The sequence below is a fragment of the Oncorhynchus mykiss genome, chromosome 27 (genome assembly GCF_013265735.2).
Source record: "Oncorhynchus mykiss isolate Arlee chromosome 27, USDA_OmykA_1.1, whole genome shotgun sequence".
Classification (NCBI taxonomy): Eukaryota; Metazoa; Chordata; class Actinopteri; order Salmoniformes; family Salmonidae; genus Oncorhynchus; species Oncorhynchus mykiss.
This window is the reverse complement of record NC_048591.1, coordinates 19,189,583-19,213,947: the sequence shown is the minus strand read 5'-3', so window position 1 is coordinate 19,213,947 and position 24,365 is coordinate 19,189,583. Positions and strand designations below refer to the sequence as shown.

Here is a 24,365-nt window from a genome sequence, read left to right as displayed (position 1 = left end):
ATCATAGGTTCAAAGATAAACGGTTGAACCACTTGCACCAACAACAGACTGGAGGTTGGTTAATATCTATGCACACACACACACACACACACACCAGAATACAACACACAAACACACCACAATACAACACAACACAGCACACATAACACAATACAACACAACACACACACATACACACAATACAACACACACACACAACAGAACACAATACAACACACACAACACAAGTAGATTCAAGCCATGTATATGCTACGTGTATTACCTTACAACAGTGCCATTTATTCAACACATTCTCTAGGAATCCCAAAAGATGATGGGCGGAAACCTTTTATGAAAGTCGATGACTAAACTCCTCTAGAGAAAGAAGCAACAATGACAGACAGTTAGTTACACGTTACTCTTTGTGGACTTTACAAAGACCTAACTAGGTGTTGAATAAAGCTAAAAAGCTACCTCTTGTCTTCTCCAAGTATTCAATTTGCTTGGTAGGTGACATCTGAGATTTCCAGGTAAGAGTTTATAGCCAATCCTTAATCATAATGGCCATATCATCGCAATGGCATCTGCCATTTGATTGGTCTTCCACTCCCAAATCACAGGACCGGAAGGGTGTTACTGTGAACGGTGTGTGTGTGTGTGTGTGTGTGTGTGTGTGTGTGAAACAAGGTGACAAACACAATGTTCTTCTGTCTTGTCTATTGCCATCTGAATAGTTAATTACACTGACTCATCCACCACAGGTCCTCATCATCAGTCCTCCCTGACAGGCTACAGCTCTCTGTCAGTCTGGTCCTCACCATCAGTCCTCCCTGACAGGCTACAGCTCTCTGTCAGTCTGGTCCTCACCATCAGTCCTCCCTGGCAGGCTACAGCTCTCTGTCAGTCTGGTCCTCACCATCAGTCCTCCCTGACAGGCTACAGCTCTCTGTTAGTCTGGTCCTCAACACCAGTCCTCTCTGTTAGTCTGGTCCTTGCCATCAGTCCTCCCTGGCAGGCTACAGCTCTCTGTCAGTCTGGTCCTCACCATCAGTCCTCCCTGACAGGCTACAGCTCTCTGTTAGTCTGGTCCTCACCATCAGTCCTCCCTGACAGGCTACAGCTCTCTGTCAGTCTGGTCCTCACCATCAGTCCTCCCTGGCAGGCTACAGCTCTCTGTCAGTCTGGTCCTCACCATCAGTCCTCCCTGGCAGGCTACAGCTCTCTGTCAGTCTGGTCCTCACCATCAGTCCTCCCTGACAGGCTACAGCTCTCTGTTAGTCTGGTCCTCAACACCAGTCCTCTCTGTTAGTCTGGTCCTTGCCATCAGTCCTCCCTGGCAGGCTACAGCTCTCTGTCAGTCTGGTCCTCACCATCAGTCCTCCCTGACAGGCTACAGCTCTCTGTTAGTCTGGTCCTCACCATCAGTCCTCCCTGACAGGCTACAGCTCTCTGTCAGTCTGGTCCTCACCATCAGTCCTCCCTGGCAGGCTACAGCTCTCTGTCAGTCTGGTCCTCACCATCAGTCCTCCCTGACTGGCTACAGCTCTCTGTTAGTCTGGTCCTCACCATCAGTCCTCCCTGACAGGCTACAGCTCTCTGTTAGTCTGGTCCTCACCATCAGTCCTCTCTGGCAGAATACAGCTCTCTGTCAGTCTGGTCCTCACCATCAGTCCTCCCTGACAGGCTACAGCTCTCTGTCAGTCTGGTCCACACCATCAGTCCTCCCTGGCAGGCTACAGCTCTCTGTCAGTCTGGTCCTCACCATCAGTCCTCCCTGACAGGTTACAGCTCTCTGTTAGTCTGGTCCTCACCATCAGTTCTCCCTGGCAGGCTACAGCTCCTTGTCAGTCTGGTCCTCACCATCAGTCCTCCCTAACAGGCTACAGCTCTCTGCTAGTCTGCCATCATTTTCAGATGGGTCCAAAACAACAACATCACCATCACTCCTAAAAGCAGCAGTTTAGGAGCACAAGCTAATATAGATTGCTTCCTAAATGGTGCCCTATTCCCTATAGTCCACTACTTTTGATCAGAGCTATATGGCCCCTGTTCAGATGTAGTGCACTATAATGAATAGTGTTACATTTCAGACGCAGACCTAATATGAACATGTTATGTATCCACCTAATATGAGGTATAGCACTTAGCCCCATATATCACCAATCAAGAGAGTCAGCGACAAGCTACCTGGAAATGTTCTGAGTAAAATTCCAATTGAAGGTCATCCAATCCCCATGGAGAATACGTTAGGAAAAAACATTCAGGTGATACAATTATTATTGAACTCATCCACTGGCCTGTCTTCCCTTTCTGTTCTTGGACAACGCTCAGAAATTTACCATAAATCCAGCTGTATATCTTCTGCCTCCTGTTCTGTCTGCACTTTCTAGATTGTTAATGCATCAGTGGATGGGCAACATTATGTTTGGACTGCCTCTGTAAGAGTTTTATTTGAGGGCCATTTAGTACATGTGGAGCTTACATCCACTTAATGAAATGTATACATTGTAATTGTCACAATATGGCCCTAATGCATACACTGCAGTCTCTTCTTATACATTCATTATGCTTTCAATCCTCTGCCGGCAGGCTTTTAGTGGTACAGACATTGTAGTTGCTATAGCTACCCTATCTATATTACCTTTGTGAAATACATTACTGGTGTTGCTTGGATTCAAGATGTTCTATAATATAGAATCTATATGATCTTTGATGGAAGAACAATTGATTCTATAGTCTCAACTACCCTGGGTACAAATACAAATCTAGCCATAGTATTTTACAAATAAAGACAACATTGAAAGAGAAAATGTAACTGTACATCCATAACAGAATTTTATATGAGATGTTTACGCCTGTGACAGTCTGACACCGAGGGTTTCTGTATGGGAGCTGGGAGGCTCCATTCTGAAGTTTCTCTTGCTCACACTGCTGTTGAGATTGAGCAGCGAAGCGTTCGCAGCTCTGCATTATATTACTGACAATTCAAAGGCGCGCGCAGAGAACACCATGTATCCCGATTTGGAACGACTTGGAGAGGGGGTGTCCATGCCTTTCATGTGGTGAAGGAGTAAACACTTTGCTTAATTTACCCAGGAATAGACGTAGAGGAAGGCAGTCCTTCTGGAGTGGAGTGCTTTGTTTTGAAACACAGTAGAGGCGACGGTGGGTATTCTCCAGTATACAGTTACGATCAGCCATCGAAACTTCTGCTTCAAGAATCTGTTTTCAATAAGGATTGCTTCTGAACTGAACACGTAATTAACCATATAAGGCTGGAGATGTCACAGTTGAAATGTTACTGTAGGAAAGAAAGTGGAGACCCTGTTGTGCGCATTCTGGTTTATCCCAAAGAAAGCAAGTAGCCTATATGGTTACGCGCACGTTGTGCTTTGTGAGAAGAGGATTTCAACCAAACGAAAATGGCCCGGATTATTCTTTGCGCTTTGATATTAGTTTTGGCTGACTTTAATTAAACATAACTGTAGGTCTATTGAACATCCGTGGAATTGACCCCACAGTCCAAATGATGGAATGGCTCGTTGCTTTGTGTATTGGGATTCTGGTGGCCGTCATTTGGTCAGCTTCGAAATATTTTGGTTCCCAGGGCGAGCCAGACGCACTCCTCCAGGGGCTCGGAATTTCACGGCGGCAGACGAAGGAGATGGTCTCGGAGAGGTGCGTCTCAGACCTGGGGGTCCCGGTGGACGGTGCTAATGCCCAGACATCCGACAGGGCAGGTGAGAATAAAGTCCCCGATGTTGCGCTGATATGCAAACCCTCGGCGCTGGCCAACTATCTCTTCAAACACTGCAGGACTTTCAGCAATTTCACAGCGTGCACTGGATGGACATGGCGGGCGAGTGCGTTTCTTCAGACAGTTTATGGCGCGTGCTGGCCGTACGAGAGCCCGGCGTATTTCGTGCGGGACTACCTGCAGTTGAGCGACGACGGCCTGGTGGCGCTGGACTGGGCAGTGTCGATGGCCGGTGAGTCGTACCAGAAACGGAGGAGAACCTCGAGTAATTCCACGAGCCCAATCCTCCTCATCATACCCAACTCTTTTGGGAAAATCACTAGAAATGTGCTGAAGGTAGCCTAATGATTTAATGAATGAATGATGAAATGTAATGCAATATTTGATCATGACCAGGCTTGTTCTTGTTCATCAAGTGAAAACACCCTCAGCCACAATGTGCCCAGTGCCCACCTGGGCCCTATTTGTCTTATGGTCTTAATGAAGGATACATTATGCTGGTTGTCTTGCTCCTTTTTACCTTTACTCTGACATCATAACTGTTACTTGGAACAAAGCATACCGTTCTATGGATGTCTATTAGGGACTGTTGTGGACAGTCTCACGGGCAGAAATACGTTTTACATCAACACTAGACATCAGCTCTACACTGTAAAGGGGCACCTGTGAATTTGACAGCAGTTTACAGGCAGCTTGGTGGCAAGTAAAATACAGTATTTCATATAACATTACACCTACTGTAATAATATGGTATCAAAGCAAGTACTGTATAATGACATACAGTACAATACAGTAAAATCGACTGTATTATACTGTAAAAAGTACAATGCTACCATAATCTGAATGAATGGATGGATGAATGAAATTCATTGAGGGGAGGGTTCAATCTATGAAGATTTTTGTAATGGTGAAATTACATAACAGTGAAATTATGTCTAATTCATCACTGCAGTGGTGTAAAAAAAAGGAGGTTGAACAAGATATGAGAAATGACCAGTGCCAATGCGTATTCGCATTGAGCTTGGGGGGAATCTTGATTCAAGTCAGTCTTGGCAAGCTGAGGAGGAGAGCAAGAAAGTGAACAACAAGAGGGCAGTGCCATGCGATAAAACCGGGGCTTCAGAACAGTGATTGTTGTAATTGAGAAAAGCTTGAAGAAGGCTTTGCTCTGCCTGGGCAAGCTATGAGGGAAAGGATCACATCACTGCAGCTGCACTCCCAATAGCATAGTCCTGGATCATTTTGTGCTGTCTGCCAACTCATACATTATCACCCCCTACTAAATAAATACAAATCAGCAAGACAGCACAAACAAATCTGGGACAAGACTACACTCCAATGCCCGTTAGCCTTATAATGAGTCACTGTACCCTGCAGTCCAGACAATGTTGACACGTTCTTTTGACACTTTCTACCCAAACCAGATCAAAAGCACCTGCCCAATCCACTATAAAGTAGCCCAATTGAATGTACAACCGGACAATCTGGCTTGCATTGTTCCAAGCCTGATTTATGTACTCTGTTACTTTTGAGAGCAACAATAAGTCACTACCTTGACTCCCAGCACCCCTACTATCCTAGTCTGTCAACGATAAGTCACTACCTTGACCGCCAGCACCCCCTACTAGCCTAGTCTGTCAACAATAAGTCACTACCTTGACTGCCAGCACCCCCTACTAGCCTAGTCTGTCAACAATAAGTCACTACCTTGACCGCCAGCACCCGCTACTAGCCTAGTCTGTCAACGATAAGTCACTACCTTGACCGCCAGCACCCCCTACTATCCTAGTCTGTCAACAATAAGTCACTACCTTGACCGCCAGCACCCCCTACTAGCCTAGTCTGTCAACAATAAGTCACTACCTTGACTGCCAGCACCCCCTACTAGCCTAGTCTGTCAACAATAAGTCACTACCTTGACTCCCAGCACCCCCCACTAGCCTAGTCTGTCAACAATAAGTCACTACCTTGACTGCCAGCACCCCTACTAGCCTAGTCTGTCAACAATAAGTCACTACCTTGACTCCCAGCACCCCCCACTAGCCTAGTCTGTCAACAATAAGTCACTACCTTGACTGCCAGCACCCCCTACTATCCTAGTCTGTCAACAATAAGTCACTACCTTGACTGCCAGCACCCCCTACTAGCCTAGTCTGTCAACAATAAGTCACTACCTTGACCGCCAGTACCCCCTACTATCCTAGTCTGTCAACAATAAGTCACTACCTTGACTGCCAGCACCCCCTACTAGCCTAGTCTGTCAACAATAAGTCACTACCTTGACTCCCAGCACCCCCTACTAGCCTAGTCTGTCAACAATAAGTCACTACCTTGACCGCCAGTACCCCCTACTATCCTAGTCTGTCAACAATAAGTCACTACCTTGACTGCCAGCACCCCCTACTAGCCTAGTCTGTCAACAATAAGTCACTACCTTGACTCCCAGCACCCCCTACTAGCCTAATCTGTCAACAATAAGTCAATACCTTGACTCCCAGCACCCCCTACTAGCTTAGTCTGTCAACAATAAGTCACTACCTTGACCGCCATCACCCCCTACTAGCCTAATCTGTCAACAATAAGTCACTACCTTGACCGCCAGCACCCCCTACTAGCCTAGTCTGTCAACAATAAGTCACTACCTTGACTCCCAGCACCCCCTACTAGCTTAGTCTGTCAACGATAAGTCACTACCTTGACCGCCAGCACCCCCTACTAGCCTAGTCTGTCAACAATAAGTCACTACCTTGACTGCCAGCACCCCCTACTAGCCTAGTCTGTCAACAATAAGTCACTACCTTGACCGCCAGCACCCGCTACTAGCCTAGTCTGTCAACGATAAGTCACTACCTTGACCGCCAGCACCCCCTACTATCCTAGTCTGTCAACAATAAGTCACTACCTTGACCGCCAGCACCCCCTACTAGCCTAGTCTGTCAACAATAAGTCACTACCTTGACTGCCAGCACCCCCTACTAGCCTAGTCTGTCAACAATAAGTCACTACCTTGACTCCCAGCACCCCCCACTAGCCTAGTCTGTCAACAATAAGTCACTACCTTGACTGCCAGCACCCCTACTAGCCTAGTCTGTCAACAATAAGTCACTACCTTGACTCCCAGCACCCCCCACTAGCCTAGTCTGTCAACAATAAGTCACTACCTTGACTGCCAGCACCCCCTACTATCCTAGTCTGTCAACAATAAGTCACTACCTTGACTGCCAGCACCCCCTACTAGCCTAGTCTGTCAACAATAAGTCACTACCTTGACCGCCAGTACCCCCTACTATCCTAGTCTGTCAACAATAAGTCACTACCTTGACTGCCAGCACCCCCTACTAGCCTAGTCTGTCAACAATAAGTCACTACCTTGACTCCCAGCACCCCCTACTAGCCTAGTCTGTCAACAATAAGTCACTACCTTGACCGCCAGTACCCCCTACTATCCTAGTCTGTCAACAATAAGTCACTACCTTGACTGCCAGCACCCCCTACTAGCCTAGTCTGTCAACAATAAGTCACTACCTTGACTCCCAGCACCCCCTACTAGCCTAATCTGTCAACAATAAGTCAATACCTTGACTCCCAGCACCCCCTACTAGCTTAGTCTGTCAACAATAAGTCACTACCTTGACCGCCATCACCCCCTACTAGCCTAATCTGTCAACAATAAGTCACTACCTTGACCGCCAGCACCCCCTACTAGCCTAGTCTGTCAACAATAAGTCACTACCTTGACTCCCAGCACCCCCTACTATCCTAGTCTGTCAACAATAAGTCCCTACCTTGACTCCCAGCACGCCTTACTAGCCTAGTCTGTCAACAATAAGTCACTACCTTGCCTGCCAGCACCCCCTAATAGCCTAGTCTGTCAACAATAAGTCACTACCTTGACTCCCAGCACCCCCTACTAGCCTAATCTGTCAACAATAAGTCAATACCTTGACTGCCAGCACCCCATACTAGCCTAGTCTGTCAACAATAAGTCACTACCTTGACTGCCAGCACCCCCTACTAGCTTAGTCTGTCAACAATAAGTCACTACCTTGACTCCCAGCACCCCCTACTAGCCTAGTCTGTCAACAATAAGTCACTACCTTGACTGCCAGCACCCCCTACTAGCCTAGTCTGTCAAAAATAAGTCACTACCTTGACCGCCAGCACCCCCTACTAGCCTAGTCTGTCAACAATAAGTCACTACCTTGACCGCCAGCACCCCCTACTAGCCTAGTCTGTCAACAATGGGAGCATTCATAGGCGCTGATTCACTATAAACAGCCTGTCAGCAATCATCAGAAAAAGGGAATTATGTTTAAGGTTTAAGTGAATGATTGTAGCCTAGGGAGATGAGAGAGGAAGAGATGGAAGGTGGAGAGGGAGAAATAGGGAGAATGAGAGATGCGAGAGGGAGAATTGGAGAAAGAGGCCAGAACTTAGGAAGAAACCTAGAGAGGAACCAGGCTATAAGGGGTGGCCAGTCCTCTTCTGGCTGTGTCTGGTGGAGATTATAACAGAACATGGCCAAGAAGAAAAGGAATTCAAAATAAAAGTTAAAGTGAGTGATTTTTATGTCTGTAGCCTTCGGAGATGGGGAAAGAAAGAGAGCGTGGGATAGGTGGGAGATAGATTAGGATATGGGAAGAAAGATTGAACTAAAAGCGACTTATGTCAGATGTGACTTTCCTTTTTCCTGAGAGACCCAGAGAGCATCAGAGTGAGAGAGGGTGATCGGATGAAAGGAAGAAAGAGAGAGTGAGTAAAGGGCCAATTCTGTTTGAATATTTTTTTATTTTGTCTTAATGGGTCAGCTCCAAGTGTGTGTGTGTGTGTGTGTGTGTGTGTGTGTGTGTGTGTGTGTGTGTGTGTGTGTCGGAAAGAAAGAATGAGGGAGAGAGAGAAGGAGAGGGAGAAAGTAGATAAGAAGAGTCTGGGAGAGGAGAGCGGGAGAGAGAGAGAGAGGGGATAATAAGAGACAGGGAGAGGAAGCGAGAGAGAGAGAGAGAGAGAGAGAGAGAGGAAAAGAGAGAGAGAGAGAGAAAGAGAGAGGGAGAGAAGTTGAGGGAGAGAGAGAGAGAGAGGGGATAAGAAGAGACAGTGAGAGGAGAGCGGGAGAGAGAGAGAGAGGGAGAGAATAAGAAGGGACAGGGAGAGAAGTTGAGAGAGAGAGAGGGAGAGAATAAGAAGGGATAGGGAGAGGAAGAGAGAGAGAGAGAGAGGGAGAGAAGTTGAGGGAGAGAGAGAGAGAGAGGGGATAAGAAGAGACAGTGAGAGGAGAGCGGGAGAGAGAGAGAGAGGGAGAGAATAAGAAGGGACAGGGAGAGAAGTTGAGAGAGAGAGAGGGAGAGAATAAGAAGGGATAGGGAGAGGAAGAGAGAGAGAGAGAGGGAGAGAAGTTGAGAGAGAGAGAGAGAGGAACCTCTGTATGTGTAATGTTTACTGTTAATTTTTGTTGTTTTTCACTTTATATATTCACTTTGTATGTTGTCTACCTCACTTGCTTTGGCAATGTTAACACATGTTTCCCATGCCAATAAAGCCCTTGAATTGAATTGAGAGGGAGAGAAGTTGAGTGAGAGAGAGGATAAGAAGAGACAGGGAGAGGAAGAGAGAGAGAGAGGATAAGGAGAGACAGGGAGAGGAAGAGAGAGAGAGGATAAAAAGAGACAGGGAGAGGAAGAGAGAGAGAGAGAGGATAAGAAGAGACAGGGAGAGAAAGGGAGGATAAGAAGAGAGAGGGAGAGGAAGGGAGGATAAGAAGAGAGAGGGAGAGGAAGAGAGAGAGAGATATAAGAAGAGACAGGGAGAGGAAGAGAGAGAGAGAGGATAAGGAGAGACAGGGAGAGGAAGAGAGAGAGAGGATAAAAAGAGACAGGGAGAGGAAGAGAGAGAGAGAGAGAGGATAAGAAGAGACAGGGAGAGAAAGGGAGGATAAGAAGAGAGAGGGAGAGGAAGGGAGGATAAGAAGAGAGAGGGAGAGGAAGAGAGAGAGAGAGAGGATAAGAAGAGACAGGGAGAGAAAGGGAGGATAAGAAGAGAGAGGGAGAGGAAGAGAGAGAGAGATATAAGAAGAGACAGGGAGAGGAAGAGAGAGAGAGAGGATAAGGAGAGACAGGGAGAGGAAGAGAGAGAGAGGATAAGAAGAGACAGGGAGAGGAAGAGAGAGAGAGAGGATAAGGAGAGACAGGGAGAGGAAGAGAGAGAGAGGATAAAAATAGACAGGGAGAGGGAGAGAGAGAGAGAGAGGATAAGGAGAGACAGGGAGAGGAAGATAGAGAGAGAGGATAAGGAGAGACAGTGAGAGGAAGAGAGAGAGAGAGGATAAGGAGAGACAGGGAGAGGAAGAGAGAGAGAGAGGATAAGGAGAGACAGGGAGAGGAAGAGAGAGAGAGGATAAAAAGAGACAGGGAGAGGAAGAGAGAGAGAGAGAGGATAAGGAGAGACAGGGAGAGGAAGAGAGAGAGAGAGGATAAGGAGAGACAGGGAGAGGAAGAGAGAGAGAGGATAAAAAGAGACAGGGAGAGGAAGAGAGAGCGAGAGAGGATAAGGAGAGACAGGGAGAGGAAGAGAGAGAGAGAGGATAAGGAGAGACAGGGAGAGGAAGAGAGAGAGAGATATAAGAAGAGACAGGGAGAGGAAGAGAGAGAGAGAGGATAAGGAGAGACAGGGAGAGGAAGAGAGAGAGAGAGGATAAGAAGAGACGGAGAGGAAGAGAGAGAGAGAGGATAAGGAGAGACAGGGAGAGGAAGAGAGAGAGAGGATAAAAAGAGACAGGGAGAGGAAGAGAGAGAGAGGATAAAAAGAGACAGGGAGAGGAAGAGAGAGAGAGGATAAGAAGAGACAGGGAGAGGAAGAGAGAGAGAGAGAGGATAAGAAGAGACAGGGAGAGAAAGGGAGGATAAGAAGAGACAGGGAGAGGAAGAGAGAGAGAGAGAGGATAAGAAGAGACAGGGAGAGAAAGGGAGGATAAGAAGAGACAGGGAGAGGAAGAGAGAGAGAGAGAGGATAAGAAGAGACAGGGAGAGAAAGGGAGGATAAGAAGAGACAGGGAGAGGAAGAGAGAGAGAGAGAGGATAAGAAGAGACAGTGAGAGAAAGGGAGGATAAGAAGAGAGAGGGAGAGGAAGAGAGAGAGAGATATAAGAAGAGACAGGGAGAGGAAGAGAGAGAGAGGATAAGAAGAGACAGGGAGAGGAAGAGAGAGAGAGAGAGGATAAGAAGAGACAGGGAGAATAGAGATGTGGGTGAAAGGATGATGTTACAGAATGTGTCCCAAATGGCACCCTATTCCATATGTAGTGCACTATATAGGGAATAGGGTGTCATTTGGGACACCTCCATAGTCTTGCTGGCCTGGCTATACAGTATGAAAAGTATGCAAGGTGTGCGTGGTTGATTTGTTACAGGACAGTTATAGGTTTTAAAGCCCTCTCCCTCCCTAACGGCCCAGCTAGCCTGAGATCTTTCAGAGTTCCTTCTGACTAGGGCTTCATTTCATTCCAATACAGTTTTCCACTCCCATTAACTCCCCAATGCAGATGTGAGACTACTGGGTTTGTATAAGCATTGAGCTCCAAATAGTTTTCACCCTATTGCTTCCGCCTATCCAGTCCTGTCAAATCTGTGAAGGAGATTAGGAAGGGACTGAGAGAAGGGAGCGAACAACATTGTGGAGTGAAACGGGTCCCATGACTCCTGTATGCTCTCTTTAAGGTCAGACGTAGAGCCAAAGGTGAGCTCACGTCTGAGTGTGGATTTTACAGCCTGGTGTCCAGACACAGAACACCATACTGTTTACTACACATTTATTAATTAGTCAAGCCAGTGAGTAAGACTGAACTATGGTAATTCGGAGCTAGACAAATGCCTGGTTCATAAAACACACATTCTGTGCGTTGTTCAAAATGAACCCAGTCTTTCAACATGGCAGAAGCCCTAGTTCTGTGTTAGCTCACGCATTGTTGCACTGATGAGTAAGTTGCTATAAGCATTTAATCAATCAAAATAGGAATGCAGATGATGAACTTGACTGTGATACCCCTCCAGTATGATGTGACTGTGATACCCCTCCAGTATGATGAACTTGACTGTGATACCCCTCCAGTATGATGTGACTGTGATACCCCTCCAGTATGATGAACTTGATGGTGATACCCCTCCAGTATGATGTGACTGTGATACCCCTCCTGTAGGATGAACTTGACTGTGATACTCCTCCAGCATGATGACTTGACTGTGATACCCCTCCAGTATGATGACTTGACTGTGATACCCCTCCAGTATGATGAACTTGACTGTGATACCCCTCCAGTATGATGACTTGACTGTGCAACCCTCCAGTATGATGACTTGACTGAGAAACCCCTCCAGTATGATGAACTTGACTGTGATACCCCTCCAGTATGATGACTTGACTGTGATACCCCTCCAGTATGATGACTTGACTGTGATACCCCTCCAGTATGATGACTTGACTGTGATACCCCTCCAGTATGATGAACTTGACTGTGATACCCCTCCAGTATGATGACTTGACTGTGCAACCCTCCAGTATGATGACTTGACTGAGAAACCCCTCCAGTATGATGAACTTGACTGTGATACCCCTCCAGTATGATGACTTGACTGTGATACCCCTCCAGTATGATGACTTGACTGTGATACCCCTCCAGTATGATGACTTGACTGTGATACCCCTCCAGTATGATGACTTGACTGTGATCCCCCTCCAGTATGATGACTTGACTGTGATACCCCTCCAGTATGATGAACTTGACTGTGATACCCTTCCTGTATGATGATGTGACTGTGATACCCCTCCAGTATGATGACTTGACTGTGATACCCCTCCAGTATGATGACTTGACTGTGATACCCCTCCAGTATGATGACTTGACTGTGATACCCTCCAGTATGATGACTTGACTGTGATACCCCTCCAGTATGATGACTTGACTGTGATACCCCTCCAGTATGATGACTTGACTGTGATCCCCCTCCAGTATGATGACTTGACTGTGATACCCTCCAGTATGATGACTTGACTGTGATACCCCTCCAGTATGATGACTTGACTATGATCCCCCTCCAGTATAATGACTTGACTGTGATACCCCTCCAGTATGATGAACTTGACTGTGATACCCCTCCAGTATGATGTGACTGTGATACCCCTCCAGTATGATGACTTGACTGTGCAACCCTCCAGTATGATGACTTGACTGAGAAACCCCTCCAGTATGATGAACTTGACTGTGATACCCCTCCAGTATGATGACTTGACTGTGATACCCCTCCAGTATGATGACTTGACTGTGATACCCCTCCAGTATGATGACTTGACTGTGATACCCCTCCAGTATGATGACTTGACTGTGATACCCCTCCAGTATGATGAACTTGACTGTGATACCCCTCCAGTATGATGACTTGACTGTGATACCCCTCCAGTATGATGACTTGACTGTGATACCCCTCCAGTATGATGACTTGACTGTGATACCCCTCCAGTATGATGACTTGACTGTGATACCCCTCCAGTATGATGACTTGACTGTGATCCCCCTCCAGTATGATGACTTGACTGTGATACCCCTCCAGTATGATGAACTTGACTGTGATACCCTTCCAGTATGATGATGTGACTGTGATACCCCTCCAGTATGATGACTTGACTGTGATACCCCTCCAGTATGATGACTTGACTGTGATACCCCTCCAGTATGATGACTTGACTGTGATACCCTTCCAGTATGATGACTTGACTGTGATACCCCTCCAGTATGATGACTTGACTGTGATACCCTTCCAGTATGATGACTTTGCCTTTGCATTTAACAGTTGTGTTATGACAGTGATGATGTCATTTCTGCGGTTGGTCAGTCAGAGACAAATCCCTTTGGTCTTGTTCAAAGAGCTGTTTTCATGCTGAATGTTGGACTTAGAATATTTGAGGCAGTTTGTGAGAGTTTGACATAATTAATCTGAAGAATGTGGCAGTCTGTAAATGTGTTATGTGTTGCAGACTCATGTGTAGGAGTGTGTGTGGCAGGATGTACTGTAGGTGTGTAGGTGTGTGTCTGCGACTGTACAGGCATGAGTTTGTGTGTGTGTGGGCGTGTGCATGCTTCCGGGTTTCTCGAGTCTCTGTGACAAGAATTCCTCATTGGCTCGACACTGGCAGCATCGTCCAGAGGGAAAACAAATGGAGGAATGAAGCAAAGTTAACCTGCTTTATACCTCATCATCCTTATGTTGGAAAACAGCTGTACTTCAATGAAATAGTGTAGCCACATTAATACTACTGTGATCCACTATAGTAGTAGGATGAATTGATTCAGAGGGAGAGAGGTTGAGAGAGAGGGGTTGAGAGAGAGAGGTTGAGAGAGAGAGCGAGAGAGAGAGAGGTTGAGAGAGAGAGAGAGAGGTTGAGAGAGAGAGGTTGAGAGAGAGAGGTTGAGAGAGAGAGATTGAGAGAGAGAGAGAGAGCGAGAGAGAGAGGTTGAGAAAGAGAGAGAGAGGTTGAGAAAGAGAGAGAGGTTGAGAAAGAGAGAGACAGAGAGAGAGAGAGGTTGAGAAAGAGAGAGACAGAGAGAGAGACATAGAGAGAGAGAAAAACAGAGGGATAGAAAGGGATAGAAACACGGAGGGAGAAAGGTTGAGAGAGCGAGAGAAACAGAGAGAAAGATAGCAATAGAGAGTGGGAGAGAGGTTGAGAGAAAGGAGAGAGGTTGAGAGAGAGAGAGAGAGAGAGGGAGGGAGAGAAGTTGAGAGAGAGAGAGAGAAGTTGAGAGAGACAGAGAGAGACAGAGAGAGAGAGAGAGAGAGGGAGAGATAGAAACAGAGAGAGGGAGAGAAGTTGAGATAGAAACAGAGAGAGAGAGAGAGAAGTTGAGAGAGAGGGAGAGCGAGACAGAGAGAGAGACAGAGCGAGAGAGAGAGAGGGAGGGAGAGAACTTGAGAGAGAGAGAGAGAGATAGAGAGGTAGAGGGAGGGAGGGAGGGAGGGAGGGAGGGAGGGAGGGAGGGAGGGAGGGAGGGAGGGAACTTGAGAGAGAGAGAGAGAAAGAGAGAGAGGGAGGGAGAGAAGTTGAGAGAGAGAGACAGAGACAGAGACAGAGAAAGAAAGAAATGCAGAGAGAATGGATGATATCCAGGTTTAAGAAGAGAGAAAGGATGATATCCAGGTTTAAGAAGAGAGAACGGATGATATCCAGGTTTAAGAAGAGAGAATGGATGATATCCAGGTTTAAGAAGAGAGAACGGATGATATCCAGGTTTAAGAAGAGAGAAAGGATGATATCCAGGTTTAAGAAGAGAGAACGGATGATATCCAGGTTTAAGTGCTCTTGTAGGTTTCTCAGCTCTGTAAATGTGCAGTGATCTGTTACACCTCCTCTTGGTCTCGCTAGTCTCTCTAATCATTGTCTTCTTATAGCTCTGTGAAGCTGTTCATTCATACTCTGTGGGTGTGTTGGAAATGGCACCCTATTCCCTATAAAGTGCATTACTTTCGATAGGGAATAGGAGGCCATTTCAGATGCAGCCTGTGTTGGTGTTGTTACAGTTCATGGTCAGTTGAAACATTCAATGTTGGATTAGATTTATGTAGGGCTTTTCCAAAGACCTATCATATTCTGACCTCACAGTTCTTAGTCAGTCATGCATTAATGGATTAATGGATTTAAATAGTGCTTTTACATTGACCAAACACTATGTGAGCTCACACTAACCACTGTGTCCCCATTTGATGATGTCACAGTTCATCCTGTAGTGAGGTGAACCAATGATTGATTGGACCTCACCGCTATGTCACTTCAATTCAATAAAGGTCTATATTGTCTTGAATTACATGATGTTCTGTTTCCTGTCCTTCAGCTCTGTGAGGTGGCGTTGTCCCACGGCTACCTCCCTGTGGTGTTTAACCGGCGCAGCCACAACGCCACCCCCCTCAGCACCGTCAAGCTGCAGCAGTTTGGCGACCCAGGGGACCTACGCGAGGCTGTGCGCTACATGCGCTACAGGCAGCCCGTGAGCCGGCTGTATGCGGTGAGCGAAAGCACAGGGTCCGGCCTCCTCCTCTCCTACCTGGGAGAGTGTGGTTCATCCAGCTACGTGACGGCCGCCGCTTGCCTCTCGCCAGTGTTCCGCTGCCAGAGCTGGTTTGAGAAAGGACCCATCTGGCCCCTACACTGGGCTCTAGTGACATACCAGAAGATATGCCTCAACAGGTGAGGGATGGAGAGGGAGAGGAGAGGGATGGAGAGGGAGAGGAGAGGGGAGGAGAGGAATGGAGAGGGAGAGGAGAGGTATGGAGCGGGAGAGGAGAGGAGAGGGATGGAGAGGGAGAGGAGAGGGATGGAGAGGGATGAGAGGGAGAGGAGAGGAGAGGGATGGAGATGGAGAGGAGAGGGAGAGGAGAGGGATGAGAGGGATGGAGAGGGAGAGGAGAGGGATGGAGAGGGAGAGGAGAGGAGAGGGGAGGAGAGGAATGGAGAGGGAGAGGAGAGGGATGGAGAGGAGAGGGATGGAGAGTGGAGGAGAGGAATGGAGGGGAGAGGAGAGGGGAGGAGAGGAATGGAGAGGGAGAGGGAGAGGAGAGGGATGGAGAGGGATGAGAGGGAGAGGAGAGGATGGAGAGGGAGAGGAGAGGGATGGAGAGGGGAGGAGAGGAATGGAGAGGAGAGGGAGCGGAGAGGGATGGCGAGGGAGAGGAGAGGGATGGAGAGGGGAGGAGAGGGAGAGGAATGGAGGGGAGGAGAGGAATGGAGGGGAGATGGAGGGAGAGGGGAGGGAGGGAGTATGTGAGAGGGGAGGGAGGGAGAGAGAGAGAGAGATGAAGAAGGGAGAGGGGGGGAGGGAGGGAGGGAGGGAGGGAGGGAGGGAGGGAGGGAGGGAGGGAGGGAGGGACAAACAAACAAACAAACAAACAGGGTAGGGAGAGGGTAGGGAGGGATGGAGGAGGAGCAGAGGGCGGAGAGAGAAAGAGAGAAACCTGATTGAGAAGAGGAGAAGAAAGGGAATAATGTCACATACAGTGCCTTGCGAAAGTATTCGGCCCCCTTGAACTTTGCGACCTTTTGCCACATTTCAGGCTTCAAACATAAAGATATAAAACTGTATTTTTTTGTGAAGAATCAACAACAAGTGAGACACAATCATGAAGTGGAACGACATTTATTGGATATTTCAAACTTTTTTAACAAATCAAAAACTGAAAAATTGGGCGTGCAAAATTATTCAGCCCCCTTAAGTTAATACTTTGTAGCGCCACCTTTTGCTGCGATTACAGCTGTAAGTCGCTTGGGGTATGTCTCTATCAGTTTTGCACATCGAGAGACTGACATTTTTTCCCATTCCTCCTTGCAAAACAGCTCGAGCTCAGTGAGGTTGGATGGAGAGCATTTGTGAACATCAGTTTTCAGTTCTTTCCACAGATTCTCGATTGGATTCAGGTCTGGACTTTGACTTGGCCATTCTAACACCTGGATATGTTTATTTTTGAACCATTCCATTGTAGATTTTGCTTTATGTTTTGGATCATTGTCTTGTTGGAAGACAAATCTCCGTCCCAGTCTCAGGTCTTTTGCAGACTCCATCAGGTTTTCTTCCAGAATGGTCCTGTATTTGGCTCCATCCATCTTCCCATCAATTTTAACCATCTTCCCTGTCCCTGCTGAAGAAAAGCAGGCCCAAACCATGATGCTGCCACCACCATGTTTGACAGTGGGGATGGTGTGTTCAGCTGTGTTGCTTTTACGCCAAACATAACGTTTTGCATTGTTGCCAAAAAGTTCAATTTTGGTTTCATCTGACCAGAGCACCTTCTTCCACATGTTTGGTGTGTCTCCCAGGTGGCTTGTGGCAAACTTTAAACAACACTTTTTATGGATATCTTTAAGAAATGGCTTTCTTCTTGCCACTCTTCCATAAAGGCCAGATTTGTGCAAAATACGACTGATTGTTGTCCTATGGACAGAGTCTCCCACCTCAGCTGTAGATCTCTGCAGTTCATCCAGAGTGATCATGGGCCTCTTGGCTGCATCTCTGATCAGTCTTCTCCTTGTATGAGCTGAAAGTTTAGAGGGACGGCCAGGTCTTGGTAGATTTGCAGTGGTCTGATACTCCTTCCATTTCAATATTATCGCTTGCACAGTGCTCCTTGGGATGTTTAAAGCTTGGGAAATCTTTTTGTATCCAAATCCGGCTTTAAACTTCTTCACAACAGTATCTCGGACCTGCCTGGTGTGTTCCTTGTTCTTCATGATGCTCTCTGCGCTTTTAACGGACCTCTGAGACTATCACAGTGCAGGTGCATTTATACGGAGACTTGATTACACACAGGTGGATTGTATTTATCATCATTAGTCATTTAGGTCAACATTGGATCATTCAGAGATCCTCACTGAACTTCTGGAGAGAGTTTGCTGCACTGAAAGTAAAGGGGCTGAATAATTTTGCACGCCCAATTTTTCAGTTTTTGATTTGTTAAAAAAGTTTGAAATATCCAATAAATGTCGTTCCACTTCATGATTGTGTCCCACTTGTTGTTGATTCTTCACAAAAAAATACAGTTTTATATCTTTATGTTTGAAGCCTGAAATGTGGCAAAAGGTCGCAAAGTTCAAGGGGGCCGAATACTTTCGCAAGGCACTGTACCCTGATATTACAGGATTTGATTAAAATGCAATACCTTTACCATGGCAACCGCTGCCCACCGTGCTATTGATCTAGCAGGGCATCGGGACCCAACTTGTGGTTTCACAATCAATGCTAACAAGGATGTTATAGAGCCATGCAGCTCTTCTAGATTGATTTACTGATTGTACTTTTTTTGTGTGTGTGGCTGTGTGTGGGTGTTGTGTGTGTGTCTTTATGTTTGTGTGTGTGTGTGTGTGTGTGTGTGTGTGTGTGTGTGTGTGTGTGTGTGTGTGTGTGTGTGTGTGTGTGCGTGCGTGTGCCCTTGTCTGGGTATATCTAGGTACAGGACAGTGCTGGGTGAGACAGTGCACACCGATGCCCTTTTCTCCAGCTGTTCCATGCGTGGCCTGGAGGAGGTGTTGTTCTGCCAGCAGCCAGGCCCTAAAGGAGCCCCGGCCCTAGCAGGGGGCACCAGCAGCAGCAGTGGTGGAGCCTGGGAGGCCTACTGGGAACGCAATGAACCCCTCCGGGACGTAGACGAAGTCGCCATCCCCGTTCTGAGTGTCTGTGCTCAGGATGACCCTATCAGAGGAGACCCCCAGTCTACCCTACCCCTGGAACTCTTCGAGAGCAACCCCCACTTCTTCCTGCTGCTGACCACCAGGGGGGGACACTGTGGCTTTAACACCCAGGAAGGGAGTGCTTTCTCTGGGGGAGGGACCTTTGGAGGGACACCTGGGACTAGCTGGAGCCACCGGGCCCTGCTGGAGTTCTTTAGAGCCACCACGGACTTCATTGCGGCAGAGGAGAGGGCTAAGCAGGCTGCCAGACGGAGGGGCCTGGGGGGTAGCAGCCAGGGCAAAGTCTTCAGACATCGTAGTGTCAGTAGCTGTAGGAGGCTGCCTGCATGCTCACATAATATACACACTATCTACAACTGGCAGAGGTCTTATACACGATGAGCTGGGGTGATGATATTGGATATTATGGATGATAAGGGATTTATATTATGATGATAAGGGATTTATATTATGGATGATAAGGGATTTATACTATGGATGATAAGGGATTTATATTATGGATGATAAGGGATGTATATTATGGATGATAAGGGATTTATATTATGGAATGTAAGGGATTTATATTATGGATGATAAGGGATTTATGTTATGGATGATAAGGGATTTATATTATGGATGATAGGGGATTTATATTATGGAGGATAAGGGATTTATGTTATGGATGATAAGGGATTTATATTATGGATGATAGGGGATTTATATTATGGATGATAAGGGATTTATATTATGGATGATAAGGGATTTATATTATGGATGATAAGGGATTTATGTTATGGGTGATAAGGGATTTATATTATGGATGATAAGGGATTGATATTGTGGATGATAAGGGATTTATATTATAGATGATAAGGGATTTATATTATGGATGATAAGGGATTTATATTATGGATGATAGGGGATTTATATTATGGATGATAAGGGATTTATGTTATGGATGATAAGGGATTTATATTATGGAGGATAAGGGATTTATGTTATGGATGATAAGGGATTTATATTATGGATGATAGGGGATTTATATTATGGATGATAAGGGATTTATATTATGGATGATAAGGGATTTATATTATGGATGATAAGGGATTTATATTATGGATGATAAGGGATTTATATTATGGATGATAAGGGATTTATATTATGGAGGATAAGGGATTTATGTTATGGATGATAAGGGATTTATGTTATGGATGATAAGGGATTTATATTATGGATGATAAGGGATTTATATTATGGATGATAAGGGATTTATATTATGGATGATAAGGGATTTATATTATAGATGATAAGGGATTTATATTATGGATGATAAGGGATTTATATTATGGATGATAAGGGATTTATATTATGGATGATAAGGGATTTATATTATGGATGATAAGGGATTTATATTATGGATGATAGGGGATTTATATTATGAATGATAAGGGATTGTATCTGCAGCACAAGAAAGCTTTGCATTTAATGGCTGAATATGAATCTGTGTGCAGCAGTCACCTAGGTAATTGACGGAACATGGTTTCATTGACACACGCACGCACGCACGCACACACACACACACACACACTCAGAATTTACGGATGAACACTCCAAAAGACACTACGTGTAACCAGAAAAGCCTGTGTGTGTGTGCGTGTGTGTGCGTGTGTGTGCGTGTGCGTGTGCCTCTGCCCAATGACTGTCCAAAAATGCCCGTCTGGACACTGGACTGCCAGTATTTCTCTGATGAGACCATCAGATTCATGGGGAAACTATGTGTAATGATATGGTGATGTTTTGCTGAACTGGGTGGAACCAGTTGGGTTTGTGGCTTTTCACACATGTTGTAATTCAAATTCTGACTGGGGTACATTGAATGTAGCTGCAATCTGCAACTTTGAATTAGCGCTGTTAGTGACATGATGATTTTCCTGTAGTTTTCTAAACAATGTTAAACGTGTGTTAAACGTGTTAAATGATCTGAATCATTGTGAAGGAACGATGTGATAAAAGAAAAAGAGGGACTGTATCATGGAAGGATTTCATGTTGGTCACATACTGTTATCTTCTGTCCAGACATAATTACAGTAATGTTGTGTAACGTTGTATCAATTTAACAGTCTTCAGTTACTGTATGTGGAACTTTATGTACAATACTGTATGTGTCATACTTAGAACTTTGTGACTATGTACAGTAGAGTTCTGTTTCTCTGAGGATTCATCAAACACATGGAGAGTTTTCCATTTAGACGTCTCCTAAAATAGCTCTATGCCCAGAGCGATTACCACTGTCTGTGTGTGTGTGTGTGTGTGTGTGTGTCTGTCTATCTGTCTGTCTGTATGTTTGTGGTGTGTATTCGTGTGTGTGTGTATGTGTCTGTATGTGTGTGGTGTGTATTTGTGTGTGCATACGTGTGTGTGTGTCTGTGTGTGACCGTGTGATCTGATTAGATATCTCTCCACGGTGTGTTCCTACAGATCCTCATCCCCACAGACAGCTGCTACTGCTGGACCACAGAGCCAACTCTACAGTTAGCATCAAGCCCTGACCCTTTACAAAATACACTACCCATCCTTGGTGCCACGACTCCAGGATTACTAAAGCCGTGTCTGTAATCCTACCTTATTGTACCAGGGCCATAGGTGTAGTCTACGATCGCTCCACTTTTGTAAACCTCTGCATCACAGTATGCAAACAGGCCTTATTGTTTTAATGTATCAATTTGCACCTACATTGTAATGACACTGTAACTACCATGTAAATACAGCTATTCATATGATCCCAGGGCCCAGACAACTTCAGCACGGAACATAGCCACTGTTATTTGTTACAACAGTCTTTCTGGTTCTACAAATGACAATGAGCCGAAGCAGCCTGCCTAGAATGCTCATTCTTTTGTTGTTCATTTTCATTTAGTGAAATGTGAACTAGAGCAGACAGACATAGGGGCGACAGAAACAATAACCACCAGGCCTCTCAGTCTCTTGGCCCAATGAAGTTGTTAACATTGAATTGGCCGTTAACACGTTGCTTATTGAATTCCAGACCCAATGTCCGCGTCTGTCCAATTGAATTTGCATTGATTGATATTGCATTAGCGTTCATAGCTTCTAATGACCGAGTCCCTTGATATGATCAAGATATATTCATAGGTCAGTGAGAGAACCTGTAGAATACAGAGGATATTATAATGGATTTGTTTGATGACTAAGAGGCTAGTGCTGTGTTGACGTACTGTAATATTTCACTAAGGTGAGGATCGCCATCTTGTGGCTATTGGGTGCAAGTGACATTCCACCAGTTTTGAAAAACCAAATACTCTGGAGAATATATCTATATTTTTTTTAACCTTTATTTAACTAGAAAATTCAGTTAACAACAAATGCTAATTTGACGGCCTACCCCAGCCAAACCCTAACTGGGCGATGCTGGGCCAATTGTGTGCCGCCCTATGGGATTCCAAATCAGCCTGGAATCAAACTAGGGTCTGGAGTGACGCCTCTAGCACTGAGATGCAGTGCCTTTGACTGCTGCGCCACTCGGGAGCCCATAAAAAGGCTAGATACAGCCTTGAATATAAGCTATGTTGTGATTCATGGATACATAGAGCACCACAGCTTCACATGAATCTATCTTGATTTTCACATGATACCTTTTTAAGGAATGTTACAAAATGCTGCCAGTCTCTTTTTACACATTTTATAGTGCACTCAATGAAACAAATACATTATTGGAATAATTCAAGGACTAACTATGATATAATTCAAAAACCGAGTCTGAATAACAAACATAAAACAACAGCAACATTAATACAGTATACATTTCGACCCGTATGCATATGAGAACATGTGTGAAGGGCATATCGCTTAACAACCAGAGCAGAGCCATGTAAAGTCTTTATGGCTCCGCTATGACCTGTCTGCATGACCTACATTTCTAATGATGCTCTTACCTTGGCGTTATCGTCTGATCTATTTACCCATCACAATGACCTCATGAAGAATGTGGCAGCACTGGCATGGCTTCTGAATGGGGGATTTTCTCTCTCTCTCTCTCTCTCTCTCTCTCTCTCTCTCTCGCTCTCTCTCTCTGTGTCTCTCTTTGTCTGTCTCTCACTCTCTCTGTCTCTGTCTTTCTGTCTCTCTCTTTCTGTCTCTCTCTCTGTCTCTCTCTCTGTCTCCCCCCTCTCTCTGAGAGACTGCCTAACAGACACAATGACGCAGCTATATCTCTGCTGCATTTGGCTGGGAAACTGGAGCACAGCACATTGAGGCCAGATATAGCCCTGGTTTAAAAAGATATCTGCACAGTCACAAGAAAATCTAATCAGGGAAGTGATACATTTATTTTGTGACAGAAATGCACATAATTATGCATATTAAATCAAATCAATAAAGTCATGAGTTCATATACTGTACTGTACTTATTAATCCAATATACAATATGTGTGCAGAGGGGACGTTGTGGACTTGTAGTTGTATCTAGTATTCAGCCTATGTCCACGCTCAAATCAGATTAATAATGTGTATAATGTGTGCTATTTCACAGGGACCAGTGAATTTGACACCAATCACTTTGGGTCACTCTCTTACTGTTCTCATTTGCAGTGATGAAGAACAGCTTGGCCTATCCGAAGTAGCTTGGATTCCGAGTCTCTTCTCTAATCCAATATGTTGCCCTTACATGCCAATAAGTGCAGCTGCATAAACTTCTAAGAGTCTATGACTGCCAGCTTTGGCAGTGCTCTCTGAAAAACATCAATAAACACAAAAATCTCACAAAAGTCAGATCGTCAGTAAAAACATCTGCTCATCTGGAGCTTTTTCAAACATGTTGCACCTCCTCTCTCCTACTCCTCTTCTCCACCCTCACCCCTCACTCCTCCTCTCTCATACTCCTCTTCTCCTCTTCTCCTCTACCCTCACCCCTCACTCCTCCTCTCTCCTACTCTTCTCCTCTACCCTCACCCCTCACTCCTCCTCTCTCCTACTCCTCTTCTCCTCCACCCTCACCCCTCACTCCTCCTCTCTCCTACTCCTCTTCTCCTCTACCCTCACCCCTCACTCCTCCTCTCTCCTACTCCTCTTCTCCACCCTCACCCCTCACTCCTCCTCTCTCATACTCCTCTTCTCCTCTTCTCCTCTACCCTCACCCCTCACTCCTCCTCTCTCCTACTCCTCTTCTCCTCCACCCTCACCCCTCACTCCTCCTCTCTCCTACTCCTCTTCTCCTCTTCTCCTCTACCCTCACCCCTCACTCCTCCTCTCTCCTACTCTTCTCCTCTACCCTCACCCCTCACTCCTCCTCTCTCCTACTCCTCTTCTCCACCCTCACCCCTCATTCCTCCTCTCTCCTACTCCTCTTCTCCTCTACCCTCACCCCTCACTCCTCCTCTCTCCTACTCCTCTCCTCTCTTCCTCTTCTCCTCCACCC

General features: G+C 45.9%; 1 protein-coding gene across 1 annotated transcript; it reads left to right on the top strand.

The window, feature by feature from the left end:
- Window positions 1–2,899: 2,899 nt before the first annotated feature.
- Window positions 2,900–23,337, top strand: LOC110507694 (protein ABHD15). The gene is made up of 3 exons (XM_036965434.1): window positions 2,900–4,072; window positions 15,609–15,961; window positions 18,712–23,337. The coding sequence occupies exons 1-3, from the start codon at window positions 3,506–3,508 to the stop codon at window positions 19,331–19,333; spliced, it is 1,542 nt and encodes a 513-aa protein (XP_036821329.1). The 5' UTR covers window positions 2,900–3,505; the 3' UTR covers window positions 19,334–23,337.
- The last annotated feature ends 1,028 nt before the right edge of the window (window positions 23,338–24,365 follow it).